Source organism: Sciurus carolinensis, chromosome 17 (assembly GCF_902686445.1).
Source record: "Sciurus carolinensis chromosome 17, mSciCar1.2, whole genome shotgun sequence".
Taxonomy (NCBI): domain Eukaryota; kingdom Metazoa; phylum Chordata; class Mammalia; order Rodentia; family Sciuridae; genus Sciurus; species Sciurus carolinensis.
Window position 1 is genome coordinate 19715573 of NC_062229.1, and position 25785 is coordinate 19741357.

A 25785-nucleotide genomic window follows, 5' to 3' on the forward strand; every position below is an offset into this window, starting at 1 on the left:
CAAACATGTAAGATTACACAAATGGTGTGACTCTACATTGTGTATATCCAGAGAAAAGTTGTACCCTATTTGTATACAATAAATCAAAATGCATTTTGCTATCATGTATAACTAAATAGAATATTTAAAAAGTAAACACTTTTTAAACTACTGGTTAGAAGGACCTTTCTAAAAAATATGGAATCTTCTTTGAAAAAAAAAAACAAAAAGTAAAAATATAAAACCCACACAAATGACTTTTTTAAGTCATTTGTTCCTTGAAAAAGAAAGAGTAGGGGATATGGCTCAGTTGGTAGCATGCTTGCGTCATAGGCATGAGGCCCTGGGTTCAATCCCCAGCACTGCAAAAAAAAAAAAAAAAAAAAAAAAGAGTAGACATATAATGGTAAGAACCTTCCACGAGACTAGTAGAAAAATCCCAAAAAATAAAGCTATTTTTTAGTGGTACATTAACCATACTTATTTTTAAATCACATAAAAATTAAACCTACTGTCGTACTACAAATACATTTTAATTCTCCCATGAATCCCACACAATTCAATATAAAAGAAGAAATAACTACCTGATTTGATTTTAAAAGGCATTATTCACTAAACTCATCCACTATTTAATAAAACTTAAAGACTTTTATCACTTTAATGCACTTAGCTTCTTTTTGTTGTGTAAAGTGAGGTCTCATTGGTCTCTAATTCACGGACTCAAGCAATGTCCCCCGACTTGGCCTCCCAAGTAGTTGGGGCTGAGGGCAAGCATTCGCGCCCTGCTGAAAGCATATTCTCAAGAGTAATACTCAAAAATACGTAGCCAGGTATCTACTTGAAGAATGGACTGCTGATTAGCTGGGTGCAGTGGTGCATGCCTACAATCCCAGCAACTTAGGAGGCTGAGGCAGGAGGATTGCAAATCCAAGGCCAGCCTGGGCAACTTAGAGAGAGCCTGTCTCAATTTTTTTTCCCCATAGCTTTATTGAGGTAAAATTGAAGTACAATAAAATGCACATATTTGAAGTATGCAACTTGATCAGTTTTGACATGTATGTAACCAACACAATCAATATAAAAAGGATTTCTATTACTTTTTTTGAAATTTGAAATCATGCAGACTGGGTTTCCTGCACAATTTATTATCACATTAGAAATCAATCACCTTAAGATATATAGAACACATCCCCCACGTCAATTATTTAAAAAATAAATGGCACACTTATAAATTACCTCAGAGGTCAAGGAAGAAAGCACAAGAAAATAAAAAGTGCTTTGAACTAAGTGATAATAAAAGCTTAAAAATCAGGATCCCTGAGATGAAACAGTGCTCAGATGAACACTTATAACTTAATGTATTTGTATCAGGAAGAAGCTAGGATAACAAATTATTTTCAAATTATATAGTAGGAAGGAAAAAATAAGCCTAAGAGCAGAAATATATGAATAGAGAAGAAATAATACAGCTAAACTCTGATAAAAAAATTAACTAGTCTAATCAAGAAAAAAACAAAAACAAAAATTAATATCAATGGAAGGGAACTAAATAACCCTGCACATGAAAAAAACATATTAAGGTAATATGACAGTTGCATGCAAACATAATAGCTTACATAACATGGTCTATATTAGAGACGGATCCGTGTGCTGCTGAGAAGTGTATTCAGTCATTGATGGATTAAATATTCTGTATATGACTGTTAAGTCTAAATTATCAATTTAGCTTCTTTAGTTTTTGTTTGGAGATCTATCCAGGGGTGACAGAGGCATGTGAAAATGACCCAGTATTATTGTGTTGTGGTCTATTTGACTCTTGAAATTGAGAAGGGTTTGATGTATGTAGATTCTCCATTGTTTGAGGCATAAATGTTTGATTATCATGTATTGATGTATAATCCCCTTACGCTGTGTGAAAAGTTCTTTGTCCCTTCTGATGAACTTTTTTTAAATTTTATTTTTAGTTGTAGATGGACACAATACCTTTATTTATGTGGTGCTGAGCATCAAGCCCAGTGCCCCACGCATGTGAGGCAAGTGCTCTACCCCTGAGCCACAACCCCAGTCCCCTTCTGATTCACTTTGGCTTAAAGTCCTCTTTACCTGATAAAACAGAAATCCCTGCTTGTTCACACAATCTGAGTGATATGTTTTTTCCCATCTTTTCACCTTCGGTCTGGATGTCTTTGTCTGAGGTCTCTTGGAGACAGCACATTATTGGGTCTTGTTTTTCAATCTAGTCTGCCAGTCCATGTCATTTTGATTGACGAGTTTAGGCCATTAATGTTCAAGGTTATTACTGAGGTATCATTTGCATTCCTGAGCATTTGGTTTTCTTTTTAGTTTTTTTTTTTTTATACCTTTATTTAACTTCTTTATTTGTATGCGGTGTTGAGGATGGAACCCAGTGCCTCACCTGTGCTAGGCAAGTGCTCTACCACTGAGCCACAACCCCGGCCCGTTCCTAGTTTTAATTTGAATTAGTTTCTCTTTTGATTGACTATTCTTTTAGTGTTGTCGTTCCTCCCTTTGCTGGTTTTCACTTTTCTTTCCATTTTATCTTCATGGAATATTTTGTTGAGAATGTTCTGCAATGCAGGCTTTCTAGTTGCAAATTCTTGTAACTTTTGTTTATCACAGGTTTTCATTTCATCTTCAAATCTGAAGCTTAATTTTGCTGGATATGGGATTCTCAGCTGGCACCCATTTTCTTTCAGAGCTTGGTACATGCTATTCCAGGACCTTCTAGCATTGAGGGTCTGGGTTGGGAAATTAGCTGAGATCTGAACTTGTTTCCCCCTATACATAATCAGATGTTTTTCTCTCCCAGTCCTTTAATTCTATCCTTATTCTGTATGCTAGGCATTTTCATTATAATGTGTCTTGATGTGGGTCTATTGTAATTTTGTGCATTTGGGGTCCTGTACACCTCTTGAAGTTGATTTTCCATTTCATTCTTTAGATCTGAGAAATTTTCTGATATTAGTTCATTGAGAAGATTGTGCCTTCCTGGGGCTGGGGTCGTGGTTCAGTGGTCAAGTGCTCACTCAGCATGCATGAGGTCTGAGTTTGATCCTTAGCACCACGTAAGTACAAAATAAAGGTATTGTGTCCACCTACAACCAAAAAGGAAGTTTAAAAAAATTATTAAAAAGAAAGATTGTGCATTCCTTTGGTTTGTATCTCCACACCTTCATCTATCCCGATAAATCTTAAATTTGGTCTTTTCATGTTATCCCATAATTCTTGGAAGTTCTGTTCATGGTTTCTTAACATCTTATAGTCAACTCTATTTTCAAGATTATATATTTTGCCTTCATTGCCTGAGGTACAGTCTTCCAAGTAAGTGGTCTAGTCTCTTGGTGATGCTTTGTATTGAATTTTTAATTTGGTTTATTTTTTCCTTCATTTTGAGGATGTCTGCTTCCCCCCCTCACCAGAATCTCTGCCTCTTTATTGAAGTGACCTTCCACTTTCTGTATTCTCTTTCTGATTTCACTCCTTATACCGTCCTTCACTTTGCAGATCAGTTTAACTACTAAACATTCTAAACTTGCTGACATCTCTTCCACTGTGGTGCCAATGGATTCTGTTCTTGGAGTATCTTGGTTTGTTTGGAGTGATTTGCTCCCTTGCTTTTTCATGTTGTTTGTGTGTCTACCCATCAAACAGTATGGATCTGAGGGAACAGAGTTTCTACCCTGTGGACTTATAGTGTCCCGAAGGCCTCTAGTACCATAGCGGGTAGACAAATAATTACAACAACCAATGCAAACAATATACAGCATTAAATCAAATAGTTCCTACTATGATGTCAACGATGTTAATTATCACAATTAACAGAAATGATATGATCAGTTATTGCCTACAATAACAGCAAGTTTGCAAAAGGGTTTATAATTTCAAATGGCAGATAGGGAGAGAACAGAAGTGATAGGATGTAAGATTATGAAGGAAGAGGAGAGAAGAAGTAAAAAATTAAAGGGTGAAAGAGAATGATAGAGGTTTGCTGCTAGCAGAGGAAAAGAGAATCAAGGGAAACAGGTAAGAGAAAAAAATAAAGTAAAAATTTTTAATTAAAAATTAAAGAATAGAAAAGTAAAATATACTAATCAAACATCCTAGTTCACAAAAAAACTAGTCCATGAAAAATAACTGGTTTCAAAAATGCCAAAAATGAGAAAAAAATATGAAACTGTATAAATGTCCATGTATGATCAAGGTCACAAACAAAGAATTTTAAGAGAAAGAAAATTTTTAAAAATCTTAATAAAAAGTTGAAGAATTCTTTCTATTCAAAATATTCCAAATATTCTTAGCATTTTTAGATGAGGTTATCTGGGATGTGATGCTCCACCCTCTGTATTGCCTGTCTCAAATTAAAAATTAATAATAACAATAATCAAAAAGGGTGAGGGTATAGCTCAGTGGTAAAGTGCCCCTGGATGCAGTTCCCAGACCTCTCCCTGCAAGAATGAGGCACTGATAAACACAATATCTGCATAAATTTTAGTATATTTCCTTCAGGTTGCATACTTTCTGGAGCATTTTACACAAAAAGCTTTGCATCAAGTTCTTCGTATTACTTACTCATAAGATTCCACTACATGACAATTTTTCATAGGACTATGGAACTGTGTTTCCACTGATAATGTCCTTGGGTCTTTTTCTCTTCACAATGACAAGGATGATTCCAAGTGCATCCACACATGTGAGCCAATGGAGACCTTTACACACGTCTTCCACTCAATGTCTCCCTCCATCCTGTGTTCTTCAATATCTTTGAATTGAACCAAGATGACTAGTGGCATTCCCCCATGCTTTATACTGATATTAGCTCTCTGCGTTGTCCATTTTCATAAGTTCTAGAAAGGTCTTGTGATAATTAAACCTTCCCACATTCTATATTAAACATCACTGTGCAGTGTGGATTATTTCATGATGGCGAAGGGAACAGGATTTCCAGAAGGCTTTCCCACAATGCTCACATACATATGGTTTTTCTCCAGTGTGAACTCTGTCATGTAATCGGAGGGAAGTGGAATTACGGAAGGCTTTACCACACTGCTTACATTCATAGGGTTTCTCTCCACTGTGAATTTTCTCATGTGTTTTCAGGTTACTGGGACTAGAGAATGTTTTACCACACTGCTTGCATTCACAGAGTTTCTCTTCACTGTGACTTTTTTCATGTATTTTCAAGTAAGTGAGACCATGGAATGTTTTCCCACACTGCTCACAAACATAGGGTCTCTCTCCAGTGTGAGTTCTTTCATGTACTTGAAGGGAACTGGGATACATGAAGGTTTTCCCACACTGCTTACATACATAAGGCTTCTCCCCATTGTGCGCCCTTACATGGTATTGAAAAGAAGAGGGATAAATGAAGGCTTTCCCACATTGCTTACATACATATGGTTTCTCTCCAGTATGAACTATTTTATGTCTATAAAAGGCACTGTCAGAACAGAAGGCTTTCCCACACTGCATACATTTGTAGGGTTTCTCTCCTGTGTGAGTTCTTCGATGTCTTCGAAAGGCATCAGAAAAAGTAAAGGCTTTCCCACATTGTTCGCATACATATGGTTTCTCCCCATTGTGAATTCTCTCATGTCTTCGGCGGGAAGAGGAATTATGGAAGGCTTTACCACACTGCCTGCATTCATAGGGTTTCTCTCCACTGTGAATATTTTTATGTGTTTTCAGACTACTGGAACTAGAAAATGCTTTACCACATTGCTTGCATTCATAGGGTTTCTCTCCATTGCATCTTTTCCCATTTATTTTCTCTCCGCTGTGCGTCCTTATGTGGTATTTAAAAGAAGAGGAATAAGTGAAGGCTCTATCACATTGCTTACACACATATGGTTTCTCTCCAGTATGAATTCTTTTATGTTTTCGAAAGGTACTGTCAGAACCGAAGGCTTTCCCACAATGCGTACATTTATAGGGTTTCTCTCCTGTGTGAGTTCGTTCATGTTTTCGAAAGGTACCAGAACAAGCAAAGGCTTTCCCACATTCCTTACATACATACGGTTTCTCTCCCCTGTGAATTCTCTCATGGTATCGAAGGGAACTCTGATCACTGAAGGCTCTAGTGCATTGCTTACAAACAAAGGGTTTCTCTCCAGTGTGAATTCTTTCATGTGTGTAAAGGGAACTGGAACGAGTAAACCTTTTCCCACAACTCTTACATACAAATGGTTTCTCTCCAGTGTGAATTCTTTCGTGTACTTGAAGAGTGCTAGAACGAGTGAAGGTCTTCCTACACTGCTTACATTCAAAGGGTTTCTCTCCAGTGTGAGTCCTCTCATGAGTCTGCAAACACTGAGAATTGCTGAAGGATTTCCCACACTCCTTACTATTATATGGCCTCTCCACACATTCCTGAAACTCATATGGTTTGTGTTGAGTGTGACCTCTCAAGGGCACCTTTTGGGAAGAATGACCAACGAAGACTTCTCCACACACAGGACTTTCACATGATGTTACTCCTGGAAGAGTTTTCTTCTTCAAAATATGCCCTGGAGTCCGGTTAAGGTTTTCTGCACTCTGACTATCTCCTTTACATGCATGGAATCTCTCAACCACTTGACTTCTGTAAAAAATGAGAAGCACATTACTAAGGTTTTAATTATTAATAGTTTACTAGAGAAGTACTGGTTTTGTGCCCTGTAAGAAGCTTCTTTTTTTAAAATATTTTATTAATCGTTGATGGACCTTTATTTATTTATTTTTTACTTATTTATATGTGGTGCTGAGAATCAGACCCAGTGCCTCACACTGCTAGGTAAGCGCTCTACCACTGAGCCACAACCCCAGCCCCCCATAAGAATTTCCAAACATCAATGGATTGAACACTCAGCAGGAAGTTTCCAAGACAACTATTGTCAAAGTGGTGGTATTTATACATGGTTCTATACGTTAGGTATTTGGTAAACATTGAACGCTCATGTCACATTTAAATACAGTTGAGTATTCCTTATGCAAAGTGTTCGTGGCCAAAAATACTTTTGAAATATTTGCACACACATAATGAGATATCTTAAGTATGGTTTCTACTCTACAAAATTCATTTTTGTTTCACATATTCTTCATATCAAAACTGAAGGTAATCAATATAAAATTTTAATAACTTTGTGCATAAAACAATGTTTGTGTATATATATGGAAACAAGAAAAAGTGTTACTGATAGCAAAAGTGTTACTGATAGTAATATTTGGGGTTTTGGATTTTCTGATGGAGGATATACTTTTAGGAAGTTTTCCATCCCTGTGACAAAATGTATAAGAAAACAACTTAAAAGATGAAAGAGTCATTCTGGTTAATAGCTGCAGAGGTTTCAGTCCATTGTTGATTGGTCCCAACCCTTTGGGCTTGAGGCAGAACATCATGGTGGGGAGTGGAGTGGAGCAAAGCTGCTCACCTTATGGTGGCCAGGAAGCAGAACTCAGAAGTGAGGAAGGGGGTCAGGCACAAGATACAACCTTCCAGGGCATGCTTGAAGGTTTGTAGGGCCCTAATGACTCCAAGTAGTCCCTACGTCCTACAGTTTCTACCACCTCCCAGTAACGCCATCAAATTATGAAAGTATGCCAGGAGCGGTGGTATACGCCTATCATTCCAGAGACTAGGGAGGCTGAGTCAGGAGGATCACAAATTCAAGACCAACCTCAGCAACTTAGTGAGGCCATAAGCAACTTAGACCCTATCTCAAAAAAAATATTTTAAAAAATAAAAATAGATTCCTCTTTTTAAAAAAATCATGAATCTATTAATTGATCCACTGATAAAGTTAGATCCTTCTTTATCCAATCACTTCCCAAATGCCCCAAATTTGAACGTGGCTGCATTGTGCACCGACCTTCAACACATCAGCCTTTGAGGGACATTCCAGATCCAAGTCACATCAGATGCTCAACACGTTCACAGTTTGGGGGAAACATTTCTGAGACTAAGTCAGTTTAAAGCTGCCCTTATTTGTATCATGTGCTCATTTTTTAAAAACATACCTATCATTCCAAAACTCTGGAGGAACACTGCTTTCCCTTAAGAGTGCAAATTACCTTAGGTGTTTCCTGGGGCTTTTGAATTCATCTTCAACATTTTGATCTTCCCACTTTTCTCCTAAAATGTAGACCCAGAAAATCCATTATGAATTATTCAACATTAGAGAAAAATCATTAGATGCTAGCTATATTAGAAGCATACTGTGGGGTGGGGGAGAGAAGAATGAAGGAACTTTGGATGGTGCAGAGGAAAATGGGGCGGGAGGGAGTGGGGGAAGGAAAGATGGTGGAATGAAACAGACAGTATTACCCTATATACACGTAGGATTACATGAATGGTGTGAAACTACACTGTGTACAACCACAGAAATGAAAAGTTGTACCCCCCACCAAAAGAAAGAAAGAAAGAATAAGGCATTAAAAGAAAGAAGTATACTGTGATCATGCCTGGTGTACCCACCCCAGTGTTCACCGTCCGCATTCAGAATTACACAGCAGCACTGAGGAACAAGAGCCATTTGTCCTCCAGATGATGAAGGAAGGGGATAAAGCCATCTTTACCTATAGAGGTCAGGTTCCTGGAGGTTTCCTGCATCACGTCTCTGTAGAGCTTCTTCTGAGAAGGATCCAGCAGAGCCCACTCCTCCAGGGTGAAGTTCATGGCCACATCCTCAAAGGTCACCGGCTCCTGAAACATCCCACATATATTTCCCGAGAGGAAGGACGAGATACATAAAAAAGTATTTCTAGACTCACCTGGAAAAAATGGTATCTCTTGGAAACATGCATGTATCCCCTATTCCATGGGCTACCATCAGGTGGCATCTTCAAACAGGAAAGAGGAAACAAACGCTCTGAAATTCACAGTCAACTAAACTTTGGAGGTAAGAATAGTTTCCTCGTAAGAAAAAGAATAACCCTTAAGAAAGGTGTTGACAATTGAGGCCAAAAACAACGCAGCAGAAGAAAAACATGGCTAATACATGAACAGGCCACAAAGTGACCCACACCTGGAATCCCAGCCACCTGGGAGGGTGAGGCACGTTCAAGGACAACCTGGGCAATTTGGCGAGATGTTGTGCCAAAATAAAAGGTAAAGGGGGCCGGGGACGTCGCTCAGGGTGCAGCACCTGCGTGGCATACACAAGGCCCTGGGTTCGGTCCCCAGAGCCACACACATGCACAAGTGATGGACGTGATAGGATACATCTGCGTCCACATCTACCTCAAGACAAACAACACAGAGAAAAGGAGATCCCTGGCATTGGCGGAGGAGATGGTCCATTGAAAGGTGAGTGTTGAAAGGAGCCAACCAGCATGAGGTTTTGCACAGAGGATCAACAGATAGGCCCCACTGCCAATTCCTGTCATTGGAACTTCAGTGACATCTACAGACCAGTTGTTTCCCAGCAACGGTCAGAGAATGCATTTTCTGTTTGTACCTGGAAACAGATACGCTGTTTTTCATAGTACTGAAAAGGGACTTTGAAAAAGCCCAACGCCCTCACCACTGGAATGGACGGAAGGCGGGTCGCCTGGGCCTTAGACATGAGAACGTGCGGAACATAACGAGGCCAAGGAGGCACCTAGCACACTTTTCCTAACTGCCTAAATACTTACTGAAATTTCAAAGGGAACAAACTTTCTGCTTCTAAAACTGAAAAATCACACAGGAAAGACTGGAAACATGACCGAGAAATTAGGGCAGCTCCAATGACTGGCCGGGGCCCTCCTTCTTCTTCAGAAGTCTCAGGATTTTCATATTGTCATTATTACTACATCTTACTAGACTATTTATGCTTTTGTCAATATACTTCATGATAAATCATTTAAACAATGAATTAAATTTGAGAAAGAACAAAACAGATCCATATTTATGAATCCCTTGAAAGAAGCAACGTGAGCTGCTATTTGCAGACTAGGTAGCAATAAGCAGAGTGGCACAGATCACACGGGGAGATCCCCAGACAAGCAGAGGGCAAGCAGAGGTCAGAGTGCATGCTGGCCATGAGGCAAAGAGCAGGTCAGCAGATTCGAGCGAGAAAAGACAGACAGAGGTCTGTATGGCCGCTACGGTGCAAACTGCTCGGGTCATCTCCAGAGGGGTGGTTCTGATGCTGACGCTGAGGATGAGATGACACTAAAAAAAAAAAAAAAAGAGTACATGCAAAGGCTCTGACTCACTGAGCTGAGGGCCCAAGGAGAGGAGGACAGGTCTCTCAAGCTGTCAGAAACTGTCGGGAGACCAAGGAAAGGCGCCTGGCCTGGGAGACTAAGGCTGCAGGGAAGCTCTGGTGAGAGCTCATCCCGGGCCAGAGGCTGGGTGGTCTGAGCCGCCTGCCAGCTCCGAGGAAGGGAGCCCAGGCTTCTGATCACCTCATCTGCGTGTGGTGCGCAAAGAGAAGAAGAAATTTAAAGGGTTGAGTTGTGGAGAGCAAATGAGCTGCGGTCATCAGCTGATCCTGTGGTGTCAGCAAAAGCCAAGCCTGGGAAACGTTCCTTGCCAAAAGGCGAGGACGTGAACAGCCCTGACACTCGGCTCTAACGCTAACAGTTACCGAATGTTCCAGTGCAGTGGTTTTTTGGGTACAGCAGGATCGTCGCAAGACGGTTCTGACTCTGTAACATTTTAGTGCACAAGAAGTCTCGTAGTAACTCACAAGCCTTGAACAATTCTGTAGTTTCACTTCCTGATTATGAGACCCTATATAATAAACATGTTGAGCTAGTTCAGGGTCACTGTCCCTCCATTAAAAAATTCACATGGGGGCTGGGGATCTAGCTCAGTTGGTAGAGTGCTTGCCTCACAGGCACAAGGCCCTGGGTTCAATCCCCAGCACCAAAAAAAAAAAAAAAAAGAAAGAAAAATTCACATGGGACGGAACCCCCATAGATGTAAGGACTCTGCCAAAGCTTTTATTTACAGGTCAGAGCTTTGAAACAACAGAGAACACACAGGACAGAAACCCTATAAAGTAGGGTATGTGAGAAGACCTTTGCCCAGAAATCAGACACCACCGATCGAAAGAAAATTCATGCCGGTGTTAGTTGTATGGCAATACCTTCATTCAGAAGAAAAACCTCATTTCAACAACAACAACAAAATCCTATGGGAGCTAGAGTGTTGCGGCCACATCAATGTTCATAGCAGCTCAATTCACAACAGCTAAGCTACAAAACCAACATAGGTGCCCTTCAACAGATGAATGGATAAAGAAAATGTGGTACATATATACAATGGAATATTACTCAGCAGTAAGGAATGAAATTATGACATTTGCTGGTAAATGGATGGAACTGGAGACTATCATGCTAAGTGAAATAAGCCAATCCTAAATAACCAAAGGCCGAATGTTCTCTCTGATAAATAGGTGCTAACACAATAAGGGGAGGAGGGAAGGGAAGAATACAAGCTCAGTGGATTAAACAAAGGGGAATGAAGGGAAGGGTAATGGGATGGGATAAGAAAGACAGAAGAATGAACCGGATGTAACTTTCCTATGTTCATGTATGAATACACAACCGGTGTAACTCCACGTCCCGTACAACCACAAGAATGCGAAGTTATACTCCATGTACGTATGTCAAAAAACTTTTTACTGGGCTGTGGCTGTGGCTCAGTGGTCGAGTGCCCCTGAGTTCAATCCCCAGCACCTAAAAATAAATATATAAATAGAAGAAGTCAAGCCTTCACATCCAACAGAAAATTCACAGTGGAGAGAAAGATAGTCCACGTGGAAAATCCTTTAGCTAGAAGGTAGGCCTCGGTTTACATTTTAAAAATCCACACTAGACAAAAAACCCTATGAATGCTCTGAGTGTGGGAACGCCTTTGCTGAGAAGTCATAACTTGTGAGACACCAGAAAAGAATTCACAACAGATAGGAACCCTCTGCGCTTGAATCGTATGGGAAGGCCTTCAATTACTGGTCATCCTGAAGCTGCTACACAGAAATTCGTGCCAAAGCGGCCTACAGTGTGAGGAGTATTGCTGAGGGCAGCGAGGACTGGTGCATATCCTTTGAAGATTTACCTGACTTCCTCATTCAGGGAGTGATTATTTTATTTGTTGTCACTGGGGTGTTTTGCTTTGGTTTGGTTTGGTAATGGGGATTGATCCCAGGGGCGCTTTACCACTGAGTTATAACTCGAGCTTTTTTTATTTATTTTTTTAAGATCAGTCTTGCTAACTGAGGCTAGCCTCAAACTTGCCATCCTCCTGCCTCAGCCTCCTGAGTAGCTGGGATTGCGGGCATGTGCCACCACATCCTGCCACTCAGCATAATACTTACTAAGTGACTTTTGTGTGACAAGGACTCTTCTAAAAACTGAAGATAGAGCAATAAATCAAATGTGCTAAAAAAAAAAAAAAAAAAAAGAATACCTTTTGTCTCCAAACTGGAGAAACAAAGAGGCAGACCCTGAGATGGATTAACTTACTACACCAGAAACACTTAACAAAGGTAGGAAGCCATCCCTAATGAATCACCAAAGGCTGAAAGAAAACAAGTCGGAGAGGTGAAATTTTCTTGGGGTCCAGTTATAGCAGACCCTAAGAATTTCTGAGTTTTACCTACAGAATTCTACCAGGTTCTCAGAGTATCAATCAAAGAAAATTACCAGCTGATTCTGATACCAGAGGGGAAAAAAGAAGTCATTGAAAATTTTAATTTTTTCCCAAGTTCTCTCTTGGGAAGAAAAAAAGAAAAAAGAAAAGAAAATTTCCCCCAAACCTAACCCACCAAGAGATTTCTAGAGTCAACGGTTCGGAGGGTAGTGAAGAATCCGACTGGAAGCCCCTCTAAGCTTCCTGCCTCAGCACTGGAAAAGCAGGAGAAGCTGGTTTCCAGAGGCATGTCATGGTCATAGCCACACATCCACTTTCCAATACAACGACGGAAACCTCACAATGTGGACAAACAGGGACACGGGGCTCATATATGGGAAAATTAATGGAGAGAAACCATTTCTGAGGAACCTCAGGCGCTGAACCACTCGACCAAGTGCCTGAGGTTTGCTCAGAAGAGCAGAGGTGACTGCAGCGAAGGACTCAAGGACCCTGGGAAGAGGATGCAGGAAAACGCGTCAACAGAAAGACACACGGTCAAGGACCACACGGAATCCAAAGCTGAGCTCAAATGCACCATCCCCCGCTGCTCAGTTACAGATCTGAGAGCAGCAACTCAGAGGAGAGGAGATGATGGAATGGCAGCCGGAAGAGGGAAAGAAAACAGCGCCGGACAGAGAGACTGTGGCCAGGACGCCTCTGTTCCCTGAGTCGTTGACAGGGTGCTCTGGAGAGAAGCGAAAGGCAGGACTCTGATGAAACAGAAGAGGGTGTCCCTGTTACGGAGCTGGGGTCTTCCGAGAAGCTGAGGCAGGGTGAAGACCCCTCTTCAAACCCCAATTCTTGCAACCAAGTCAGAAAGATTTCAGACTCGTCGCTCGGAGTAACAGGAGTGAGTTTACAGAGGGATAGGAAGAGGGAGGGGGCCACTCAAGAGAGACTGGTTCCTCTCTGAGGGGACAGGGACCACATGCCCCTCCTGCACTCCAGCTTTATTGGGAGTCCCAGAGAAGTCTCCAGAGAGTCCCGCCCAGGACCCCCACTTAACTTTTGACTGACAGCAAGATGACATGAACTTTCAAACTTCCATTGCCATGGCAACTCTAAGTCACCTTGGCTCGTGCTGACCAGTTCTAACTGGATTCTTTTGTGTGTGTGTGTGTGTGTGTGTGTGTGTGTGTGTGGTGCAGGAGTTGAACCCAGGGATGCTTAACCACTGAGCCATCTCCCCAGAAACCCCCCTTTTTAAAAAAAAAAATTTTTTTGTAGTTGTAGATGAATAGAATGCCTTTATTTTATTTATTTTTATGTGATGCTAAGGATCAAACCCAGAAAACAAATATATGCTAGGCATATATATTTTTATTTAGAGACAAGGTCTCATTGAGTGGCTTAGGGCCTCACTAAGTTGCTGAGGCTGGCTTGGAACTTAAGATCCTCTTGCCTCAGCCTCCCGAGCTGCTGGGATTACAGGCGTACGCCACCTCACCCAGCTCCAATTGGAGTCTTAACCATACACTCTTAGAGATTTTATGGTTAACGGGAATTGTCCTCATCTCCCAGGGTTTCAGGATCTAGTCACCAAAATTCTATAAATGGGGTCCCTCCGATGGACATTATCTTGGGCCTGCATTTCTCCTGCAGTGAACAGGTAGTTTGCTGAGGAATGTGACACAGCCTGTCCCCTGAGGCCAGGCAGGGTACAGGTATATTGTTTCTTGGAAAAGAAAGCATGTGGGGTCAGCACCATGGGCCCTATCGGTATGAACAGATAAATATTTTGTTTATTTTTTTTTCTTTTTTTTTGCGGTGCTGGGGATTAGAACCCAGGGCCTTGCGCTTGCAAGGCAAGCACTCTACCAATTGAGCTATCTTCCCAGCCCCAGATAAATGTTTGTTCAAACCGACAGGAAGGTCAACAATAGCTAGGGATAGGGAAAATGGACCGCAGCAGTTGAAGGCAGGGTAGGAGAGAGGCAGGAGCAGCTGAGGCACCCGTGCTGCCCCTGAACAGGGCCCTGCGGCCCCCGAAAGTGCATTTAGATGTACTGCAAACAGATTTTGATAGTTCTGGGAAATCACTAAAAAAATATTTAGAAAACAAGTATACTTGATACGCTAATGGAGAAGATAACATAGAAGCAAGAGGCACAGTTGAAATGAGAAGGTGGAAACTCAAGGGATGTTTAAACGAAAATGTGGAATGACTAAAACAAATAGAAAACAGTCACAAAGATGGTACTCATGAATCTAAGTATATCAGTAATCACTGCAAATGTGAATTATCTGCATACACTCGTTAAAAGACAGTGACAGTAGATGAGAAAACAAGGCCCAAGGGAAAAAAAAAAAGAAGAAATAAAGGGATTAAATAATGATAAAGCAGTCACTTCTCCAAGAAGATTTAACAATCCTCGGTAGGTACTCCCTTAAACAAAGCACAAGTTATGAAGCAAAAACAGGGAACTGAAAGGAAAATCACATCTGACTATACCTGGAGACTTCGGCACAGCTCCATTGGTAACAGACGGATTAAGAAGCAGAAAATCAGTAATGACAGAGTTGAAATCAGGAGCAACGGCCAGCAACTTCGGGTATTTGATATCGCAGGGCACTCCAACAAGTGCAGAGCACACTCTTTCCAAAATCGCATGGAATAATCAGGAACTTAGACCATATATTGAGTTACAAAACATATTTTATCAATGTCAAAAAACTCCATCAGGGGCTGGGGCTATAGCTCAGTGGTAGGAGTGCTTGCCTAGCACACGTGAGGCACTGAGTTTGATCCTCAGCACCACATAAAAATAAATAAATAAAATAAAGGTATTGTGTCCATCTACAACTGAAAAAAAAAAAAAAAAAAAAAAAAGGCCAAGAAAACCAATATTTGGCTTTGCCCTGTGTATCAGCCTGAACCCAGGGAATGACAGAACTTCTCTAAGGAACTTTGCAACTCTGATCAGGGAGATTGATGAGACCACTGGAGGACAGAAGGCCATCAGTGCATCTGCTGCAAAGATGAGGGTCACAGGAGAAGGGAAACATCCCTGAAGCTTCCAAGGGAAGCCACCTCACCAAGGAGACCCTACCCAGCTGATAGCATTAGAAAAGTTAAGAAGCTGCTCTCAAGTTCTCCAAGAGTGACCGCTCTGGAAACTCAGCTGACTCTTAACAGCAGATGGGAACAAGGTCGACTCGACCAGCTTGATCTTAAACACCTAGCAAAAACAGTTATAACCAAAATACAGCCATAGTCCTTTTAAGTAAGCTTAAGATGTACACTTGTGTCAGTCCCACAGCCCCGATGTCCCCACACTTCTGAGGTTTGCTCTTTGCAAGGCTCACATTTATCCCTGCCTAGCAAAATTAAACTAGCCTCTGACCTTAGTTTTCCTTACTCCTCAACCAGAGCCTACCCTTTTCAATAACAGCACACACCAGACATAGGAGAGCCTCCTAAATTATTCCTTTATTCATAAGGTTAGAAACATCCACGGCGGTTAACGCAGGAGCAGCTGGATTAGGAACCTCCCTTCACTATAAAAATAGCACAGGTTATTGTAGATATCCAATAGGTTGCTGACTGGTACTGACCTTACGAAATCAATTGGATTCCCTAGCCTCTGTCATCGTACAAGACCAGTCAGGGAAGAATGCTGCTTCTACAGAAACCAATCAGGAATGGTAAAGAGACAAGGTTGAACAGCTTCAGGACCACCTGGAGTATGGAAAATAAGTCTGACTCGGGAGCCTTTTGGGGTCTGGAATGGTGAATCTCAATACAAAAAAAACAAAAACTTATTTGCCTCACAAAATACATATTGTTAAAGGAACCACGGCAGGTGCTTCAAATGGCCTAGAAAGTCCTGCATGAATGTTCCTGAAGGTGTTTCCTGCCGTGGTTCCTTTAATCTTACAGGGAGCCAGTAGCTACTGGGCTTTTAAGAATCACAGCAGTTCACTCTGGGTTCTGCCATAGGGTTGGATTAATACGGTGCTGCACCATACCGTTTTCACATTTAACAATATGTATTTTGTGAGGCATTATACTGTATCTGAATGAGCCCGTATTATAAAACATAGGAATTTAATACACATGCAGTGAGGAAGAATTCTTTATAAAGGGAAGAGTTAAGGTAAATAAGTTTTTGACTCAGAGACTCCAATGCCATTATAACAGTACTCACTCTTGTGTTACTGTAAGGCCCCAGTGAGTTAATTAAAAAGTTGCCAAAGCAGCTGATGCTAAAAAGGGGTTAAAAATGAAAAGCTGCAGCTGAGCTGAAATCAGCCTACCTACATAACAGGATGTCCTTGGCAGTTGATTTAGGCTGTTGCTAGAGGTAACGGGGGATCCTCCCAACTGCGGTCAAGCTGACCTTCTATAGACCAGTGGTTACTATGGTGAGTAAAACTTTGCAGCCGAAACTTTAAAGTCCTAATATGCAAACAAGGACATAAACCCTCCAATTGTAAAAGAGAAACTGAGTCCTCTTGTCTGAAGTGTATAAAACAGCTTGTAAATTTGTGCTCAGGTTACTCGGCATTGACTGCTAAGCTGGTCTGTGTCGAATGCCCCAGCAGGTGCTTGAATAAACTGGCTCCTTCTGCAGTTGCATGCAGCTTGGTCTCCCTTGTGGTCTCTTTGGGTGGAGCTTGGGTGCAACACCCACCTGGTGGTCCAGGCACAACATTACTAGAGTTCCATACATGATACCGAGGTTCAATGGCAGATTATACGCAATCATTAATGGGACCTGATCCTTTTCATAATGTTTCTTTGGATGTATTAAAATTACAATCTCAGGCCCTGGCCATGGTTCATGTCCAAACACCTACTTTTGATAATGAAGAAATTTGGGGCAGTTTAGCTGACGGGAAATCTTCCCTTAACCCTTTTAAGTACTTTTCTACACATGTAGCTGGGTTGCTAGCCTTGACCATACTGTTAATTGTATCTCTGGCCTTACTTTTTGTAATTTGTTGAGCAGGATGGAAACTGAAGGGTTAAGGAAAATAATATTCCTGCAAAAGAGCCCCCCCACCAAGAAAAATGGAGAAGGTGTGGCTGGGAGGAGGGAGGGGAAACTAGCCTGGGAACAACGGCCCTGGGGGAAAGGGGTGGATACTGGATGCTGGGCCCTAAACTACACAGGGCTAATTAGTCCTAAATGGAGGCACAACAAATACCAATGGGCAAGATTTGAGTACTGGACTCTGATCTCCCCAGACAACAATGAGTTTCAACTTTTCTACAACTACCTTCCTAAATTAAAAAGTTTTAACCTGTTCAACTAGCCCCTGACAGTCAAAACTGCATGGACAAGGCTTGCAATGATTATGTCATTGTACCCTATAAAACCAAAATCCCCTGTTACCGCTGGCCATTTTCCCATGGAGTGAACGAGCCTCGATGGGTGTCCAAGTCCAGGACTGAATAAAGGCCTCTGAATCCATTGAGATCCGCATCCATCCTTTCGCACTGACCCTCACTAGACCACCTCTCAAAATAACATATAAAACCCAGTCCCTTTCCTTTGTTCAGTGGTTCATTTTTCACCAGGAAAATGGGTCCACGGGCACCATTTCTTCCCTGCACGCCCTGTTCAGGTGTGAAAAGACACACCCCACTCCTGCAGACTCCCCCTCTCTCAGATTACCATTCGTTTTTTCTCAAAAGGCACAAATTACACTCCCAGTAGGCTGACACTGTTTCCAAAACTTAACAGCCGCAGCTGCTGACTTCACCCAAGAGCTATAGTCCCCAAAGCCATGATGAAGGAACTCCCACCTCTCAAGACTTTGTCCAGCACAAAAGCAGATAGCCCCTCCCTTTGAGTTCTAAGTCAAAAAGTTTTCTGTCACCTATGCAAGCCATCCAGAGAAAAGCCACAAACCCACCCATATCCTACCTGACAAAACTATGAAGTCCCCCAGGTCAACCACCAGAGGTGCCAACTTCTGGGCCCCTGTAAGAAGTCAAAATGAGGGGATAAAAGCAGCCTGGCTCAGCGCTGCCCATAGATCCTGCTTACAAACCCCTGGGCTCTCACCATTCCAGTGCCAATCTGCCGGAAGTGTCATGGAAAATATTCCTACGAGACAGACGCGTGGAAAGACAGTATGGCTCGGGAGGACGGAGGAAAATTAGCCAACATTAAGCCCTCCCAGTAAATCCTTTTCCAGGAACAACAGGCCCTGAAGGAAGCAGGCAGACACTGAATGCTGGCCTCTAAACTTTGACCTTCCTCCATTGTCAATTAGTCATGACAGAGGCACAGAATTCCAGGGGATGAAGAAAAGCAATGGGCATGATTTGAGTTTTCATCCCTGGGGATCTGAGCTCTTATCACCTCCTGGTAACACTGAGTTTCAAACTTTTTACAACTGCCTTCCTGAGTAAAAATTTTAAGCAGCACAACTAGTTCCCTGACCACCCAATCAGCGTGTCTGCAGTTTCCAATGATTACACCACCTTCATTGTACACTATAAATTCAATTCTAACCAGACCGTGAGCCCCTTTGGGACCTGAGTGATTGACTCCTGGAATAAATAACCGGCTTTGCTGAAACTGTACAGGTCTGTGTTAGCACAAAAAGACCTACACGGACACAAACTTCACCAATCAGCTCAGCTCTTTTACTCAGGAATGAAGTTTCACACAGGAACAGGGATGCAGGAATGAAATGGTGCTGGTGGACCCACTTTGCTAGTGGAAGATGAGCCACTGAACAAAGAAAGGGACTGGGTTTATATAAGTTATTGTGAAGGGTGGTTTAGTGAGTATATCAGTTTTCTTGGGCACTCAGGAATTTGGGGGTCTGTTCTGTCAACCAGTGAATGTGTCCATTTGAGGGCTTAGGAATTCGACCTTCAGGGCGGAGGGTCTGCAGGCAGCATTTGGAGGGGACCTCTTTTTGAAGGGGATTAATGTCTTCTACCCACGGGTGATAAAACACCGCCTCCCTGCCTGCAGTCTGCATCTGGAACACCTGCGTCTTGGGAGATGAAGGCTGTCAGTACGTGGTCTTCTTCTCACTCCCTGTCCCAGGCCACTTCCTCGTGGGGATTTTTCATCTTCCATAATCTAAGAGTCTGCATTTGTTATTATGTGCTTACACTGCCTAGGGTGTCTGGCCCTTTCCCCACTTGGAAATTGAATAAAACTTTGCTTTGCCTTGAGATTCCATAAAATCTTTCCTACCCCACAAACGGGACACCATTTAACTAAACCTAACACTTATTAAGCAAGCTTTCCTTAACTTCGTGTCCTTCCTCCTGGTCTGTGATCTCTAACCCACCCTCAGCTCACGCTGGCTAAAACAGCAGGCTGACCTCAGGGGAAAACCAGACAGAGATGGTCTTGGGTCTGATGTCGCCACCCACCTCCTCCCCTCCAATCCCACCCTGTTTCTCCTCCTGTTTGCTCCTCCCTACAAAAGCCTAGTTCTCTGCCTGAACCTTGAGATCGCTGCAGGCCTTGAGGCAGGGGCTTCCCGTACTGCCATACTTAATAAAGTCAAGTCCTACCTCAAACAGCATTTCGTTTTCGGAAAACAATAAGTAGGAAAAAAATAAATCTGAGAACAATAACAACCATGTCAGGGGGACAAGTCTCTCCTTCCACTCCAACGCCCACCGGATGTGGAACGCCCCCTCCTCTATCCACATTTGCAAACAGTTTGGCAAAGTAGGAAATCAGGAATTTACTGCCAGCCCTGGGAGCCCTGGGCTGCGGGGCGCAGGTCGTAGAGTTTGAACGACGCTTACGGTGAACCTGCAAGATCGTAGGAAAACCAAGCGCCACTCAAGAGAAAGGAGGGCCTGGGCCTAGCTCGGCAGACACGGTCGGGGTCCCCCGCGACCCTCCGGCCGACGCGGGGCGGAGCTGCCCAGAGAGGGCTCCGGGCCGGCTGCAGAAACAGGGGACACGACCGGGCCGAGTCCCCGCTGCTCGCCCCGCAGCAGCCGGCGGGCCGGGCCGGGCAGGGCGGGAGCCCAGCGGCTGCAGCCCCGGGAGCCGCCACCCGGAAGCTGGGTCCCCCGCAGGCGGTTTCACCGGGAACTGCGTTTTCCTCCCTTAGCAGGCTCGAGGGTCCTCAGCTCAGACCCACTGGCCTCAGCCCTTTGTCCCCACACCCACTCCGGGCTGCTCTGACCGTCTGGCCAGCCCCCTCACCATTTCCTGACTTCTGCCGTGTCCTGGTGTCTTCCCTGCGGATTCCACGGTGAGTGGAGGTCACAGAGCAACCGAAGGTGGGCCTCCAGGGGCCTAGCGACGAACAGGGACCCCACAAGTGGCAGCGCCAGGCAGCAAGATACCAGCCGTGAGCAGCTTCAGCAGCCTAAGACTGGCGCTCCTCCTTGAATTGCCCCTGCAGCCTCCAAGCGGCGTCTGATTGGCTACTGTACAGGACCCGCCCCCTGAAGCCTGAGTGGCAGAAGTGATTACCTATCTGTCTCAGGGGACCCTAAATGACAAGATTCCAGCCACACCACAGCACTTTATAGCCCAGATTCCCTCCCCTGGGGGACGATCGCATTTGAGAACTTCCTCCTGGCTTTCCAAAGCCATCACCTGCTCCACTTCCTCCAGATGATGGGGATCACAAATGTGTTCAGGAATTCCAGACTCAGTGTCCCCTGGAGACAACAGGATGAACTCAGAAAAGGAGGGTGCCAAGGGCAGGCCAGGGAGGCCTCACGCTAAATCGCTCCCTGGTGATGAGGAAAGTGTGAGGGAAGAACCGGATGAAGCAAAGAGGGCGTCAGGAGAGGGCTCAACAGTGGGGCAGTGAGACTGGAGCCCCTCTTCTGGTCACAGGCGTTGCTAGGGGGTTGTCAGGAAAGGGTTCTTGTGATTGTCACACTCACCATCTGTGATGTCACTGTTCCATATCAAACAAAGTGTGTCTCAAGATTTTAGTACCAAAGAACAATTCTCGTACAGGGTATGTCTGCGGTTTAGGTCAGGCTGACCTTTGTTCTGCATCAGAAAGCCTGTGAGGTGACTATTGTTCCAAGATGGACGCTATGTTTCAAAAATGGCATTAGCACATATCGACTTAGGATCAGACTTCCTTAACAGGACTCCCATAGCACAAGAAATAGAAGCATGAATCATTAACTGGGATAGATTCAAACTAAAAAGCTTTCTCTCAGCAAAGGAAACCATCAGCAATGTGAAGAGAGAGCCTACAGAGTGGGAGAAAATCTTCACCACTCATACTTCAGATAGAGCACTAATTTCCAGAATATATAAAGAACTCAAAAAACTCTACACCAGTATACAAATAATCCAATCAACAAATGGGCTAAGGAAATGAACAGACACTTCACAGAAGAAGATCTACAAGCATCAACAGATACATGAAAAAATGCTCAACATCTCTAGTAATAAGAGAAATGCAAATCAAAACTACCCTAAGATTCCATCTCACCCCAATTAGAATGGTGATTATCAAGAATACAAGCAACAATAGGTGTTGGAGAGGATGTGAGGAACAAGGTACACTCATACATTACTGGTGGGGTTGCAAATTAGTGCAGCCACTCTGGAAAGCAGTGTGGAGATTCCTCAGAAAGCTTGGAATGGAACCCAGTATTTGACTCAGTTATTCCACTCCTTGGCCTATACCCAAAGGACTTAAAATCAGCCTACTACAGAGATACAGCCACATCGATGTTCATAGCTGCTCAATTCACAATAGCCAGATTGTGCAACCAATCTAGATGCCCTTCAACTCATGAATGGATAAAGAATACATATATGCAATGGAATATTACTCAGCCATAAAGAATAATAAAATTATGGCATTTGCAGGCAAATGGATGAAATTGGAGAATATCATGCTAAGTGAGATAAGCCAATCTCAAAAAACCAAAGGACGAATGATCTTGCTGATAAGCAGATGATGACACGTAATGGGGGGTGGGAGGGGGGCAAGAATGGAGGAAGGAGGGACTGTATAGAGGGAAAAGAGGGGTGGGAGGGGTGGGGGGAAGGAAAAATAACAGAATGAATCAAACATCATTACCCTAAGTAAGTGTAGATTACACAAATGGTATGCCTTTACTCCATGTACAATCAAATAACATGTATTCCATTTGTTTACAATAAAAATAATTTTTTTAAAAAATGGCATTATCTCTGTCAAATTCTCCCTATCTTCCGGGACACCTAAGGATTTGACTCTGGAAGCCCACCATTCCCTGGAGTCCCTCAGTATGGAAACTCTCTTTCGGTACCTTAACATTCACCAGAGGGACACTATCACCTGGATCTACTTGAAGATTCTTGCCTAAATAAACTGTGAAATGTGTAAGCCCTTTCTCCAGGAGAAATCAAAGATTTCCATCATGTCATCAAGCTGTGGACTGACTCCAGCACCCAATGCATGCCAAAACAAAGCCACTGTTCAGAACACAGTCATGACACCAGCTACCACCTCAGAGAAGCCCCCACCACATCTGCACGTGAGTCTCCAGCTTTACAAAAGCTCTGCAGCTTCTCACAGCCAGTGTTCTGAGCAGCGACCCCACCTGTGAAGCGCAGCAGCCCAGGAAGCACCAGGAGGAACTGCAGTCCCTTCCCTTGGCAGGCGCAAGATGGTCCTCGGCTCCAACTCGCTGCCTCCGCCCTTTGTTTCCCCACCCCATCAGTTTATTCACCTGCTTCACATGAACACTAATGAATTAAATGAGACAAAGATGCTGAACCCACATATTCAAATGAAAACCAAAAATTATCTGCTTTACCCCTGTTTACTTATAAAGCGAATAGAGAAAATCTTAAAATACTTGATAATAGTCTAACAAGATAGATGGTAAAGGGGTTGGGGGTGTAACTCAGTTAGTGGAGTGCTTGCCAAGGATGTCCTAAGGCCCTGGGTTCAATTCTCAGCACCATCACCAAAAAAAAAAAAAAAAAAAAAGAAGAAGAAGAAGAGATGGTAATATTTTGGCTGAGTACCAGGGACATCTTCACTATCTCTATAACCTGTCATGTCACCTGCTCATGAGGTTATACATCAGATGATACAGTAATCGATTAGTCCAGAGATTGTAACCCAAGAGCTTCTGTGTTCCTCTAACATCTCTGGAATGATAAGGTGTCTCTTGAATGCTAGCGAGATGTTCAGGGGCCCCTAGCTAGCTTCAGGATGGAGTGTGAACAGGCCACCAGAAAGACCAAGGCATCTTAAAAGGTAGAAATATTTTAAATTATTTTTATTTGTAATTGATGAGAGGGTTGCAATGTTGAATCCCACTCCCTGGACCTCAGAAAGGAGAAAGGGGATGAGTAGTGAGTGAATCCTCAAGGGCTAACGAACTGATCAATCATAGCAAAATACCAGAAACCTACATGAGAACCCCTAAGCGTGGTGTGTGAACTCCTGGGTTGGTGGACACACAGAAGTGCTGGAGTTTGGGACCTCTGGGTAGGACATGGAAGGTTCCTAATCCCCTTCCCCCATATTGTGCCTACATCTCTTCTATTTGGCTGTCCCTGGGTTGTATCCTTTATCCTAAACTGATAATACTAAGAATGTTCCTGAGCCCTGTGAGTCCTTTCAGCAAATTAGCAATCATGAAGGAATGAGGGGATTGTGGGAACTTGACACTGTAGCCAATATGGGCAAAATGTGGGTACTTTTGAATCCCAAATTTTTCACTGGCATCTGACATGAAGGCTGTCATGGGGAACTGAACCCTTAAACATGTAGAGTGAGGTAGTGTCAGAATCCAGTGGAATTTCACAAAAATAGCTAATAAATACATGAATGTTTACTATCATGAGTCTGAAAAATGCAAAATTAGACCATACCTGTCTCCTATCCCACAACACAACCATGACTCTGTGAGATGACATGACCGACTATTGACAAGCATATAAAACAGGTAGAAACAGCCCCTCTGGCAATAGTTTTGCCCTTCTGTTAACGCATTCCAGAACAGAGGTCCACTTCAGGATCAGCCACTGAGAAAGACAATGTGATTTGTGTTACATTTCTTTCCATCCGTGGCTTCTGGGAAGCATTCCGTATGTAATAATTTGCCTCGGGCATTCCATATTTCTTAGACTTCTAGAAGTTCACAAGGGGAGTCTTTATAACTTTCAGAGTATGTATTAACACTGGAAAAATTTCAAGTATTTCTCACATTCACAGGGTTTGGATGCAGTGTGCATTTTTACATGCTGTAAGGCTAAGGGCCAACTCTTCTCCACATTGTTTAGATTCAGGGTTTCTTTAGCTGTGTGTTCTTTCATGACTTCAAATTAAACTCGGAGAATGAAAAGCTTGCCCATGCTGGTAAGATTTATAGGCTTTCTTTCCACTGTCTTCTCACGTGGGCCAGTAGGATTGTGTGAAAACATGCCCCACATTCTGTGTACAGAATTGGTCTTTAATGCTTGGGGGGGACCGTATTCAATTTTTTTCATGTACTTCTTTTTTTTTTTAATTTTTTCTTTTGGTTGTCAATGGACTTTATTTATTTACATGCAATGCTGAGAATCGAACGCAGGGCCTCACACATGCTAGGCAACTGCTCTACCACTGAGCTACAACCCCAGCCCCAATACAAGGATTGATTCATTTATTTATTTTTTGCAGTACTGGGGCTCGAACCCAGGGCCTTGTGCTTGCAAGGCAGCACTCTACCAACTGAGCTATCTCCCCAGCCCTTCATGTACTTCTTACTGAAGTGACATAACCACATGGCTACTCTCCACCATGAGTCCTTTCATGTTTATACAAGGAGCTGGCCCGCCCCAAGGTCATCCCACATTGCTTACATTTGTAAGGTCCATCCCCCTCCAACCTACTGTGCAAGAGCACGTGTCTTCGAAGGCTTTTGAAATAAGCAAAGGTTTTCCCACATTCCTGACAGTCGTAGGGCTTCTCCCTGCTGCGTGTCCTCACGTGATCTCGAAGGGAAGTTACACAACCGAAGACTTTGCCACACTGCTGGCACTCATGAGGCTTGTTTCCTGAGTGAGTCCTTTCATGGTTTCGAAAGGAAACAGTGTTTAAAGGTCTTGCCCCACTGTTCACATTCGTAAGGTTTCTCTCCATTCTGAGTCATTTCATGAATCCGAAGAGAACTGGGATTAAAAAACCCCCGTGGCACACCTCACGTCTGCGAGTCCACTCTCTGCTGTGAGTCGCCATGTGTCTTCGGGCTGGGTGGGGATATGTGAACCTCTTGCCACACTTGCTGC

At 43.1% G+C, this 25785-nt stretch overlaps 1 protein-coding gene across 1 annotated transcript; it reads right to left on the reverse strand.

Annotated features, from left to right (window-relative positions):
* Positions 1–4189: 4189 nt before the first annotated feature.
* Positions 4190–20877, reverse strand: LOC124968680 (zinc finger protein 709-like). The gene is made up of 4 exons (XM_047531369.1): positions 20740–20877; positions 8551–8677; positions 8047–8107; positions 4190–6577 (listed from the first exon to the last, which is right to left on the reverse strand). Exons 1-4 carry the CDS (start codon positions 20740–20742, stop codon positions 4894–4896), a joined length of 1875 nt encoding a protein of 624 aa, XP_047387325.1. The 5' UTR covers positions 20743–20877; the 3' UTR covers positions 4190–4893.
* Between the last annotated feature and the right edge of the window lie 4908 nt (positions 20878–25785).

Coding starts and splice junctions, on each gene's coding strand:
- LOC124968680 (XM_047531369.1), bottom strand. Junction 8,108..8,550: donor CAGGAACCTGACCTCTATAG/GTAAAGATGGCT, acceptor TCTACATTTTAG/GAGAAAAGTGGGAAGATCAA. Junction 6,578..8,046: donor AGCCCCAGGAAACACCTAAG/GTAATTTGCACT, acceptor CATTTTTTACAG/AAGTCAAGTGGTTGAGAGAT.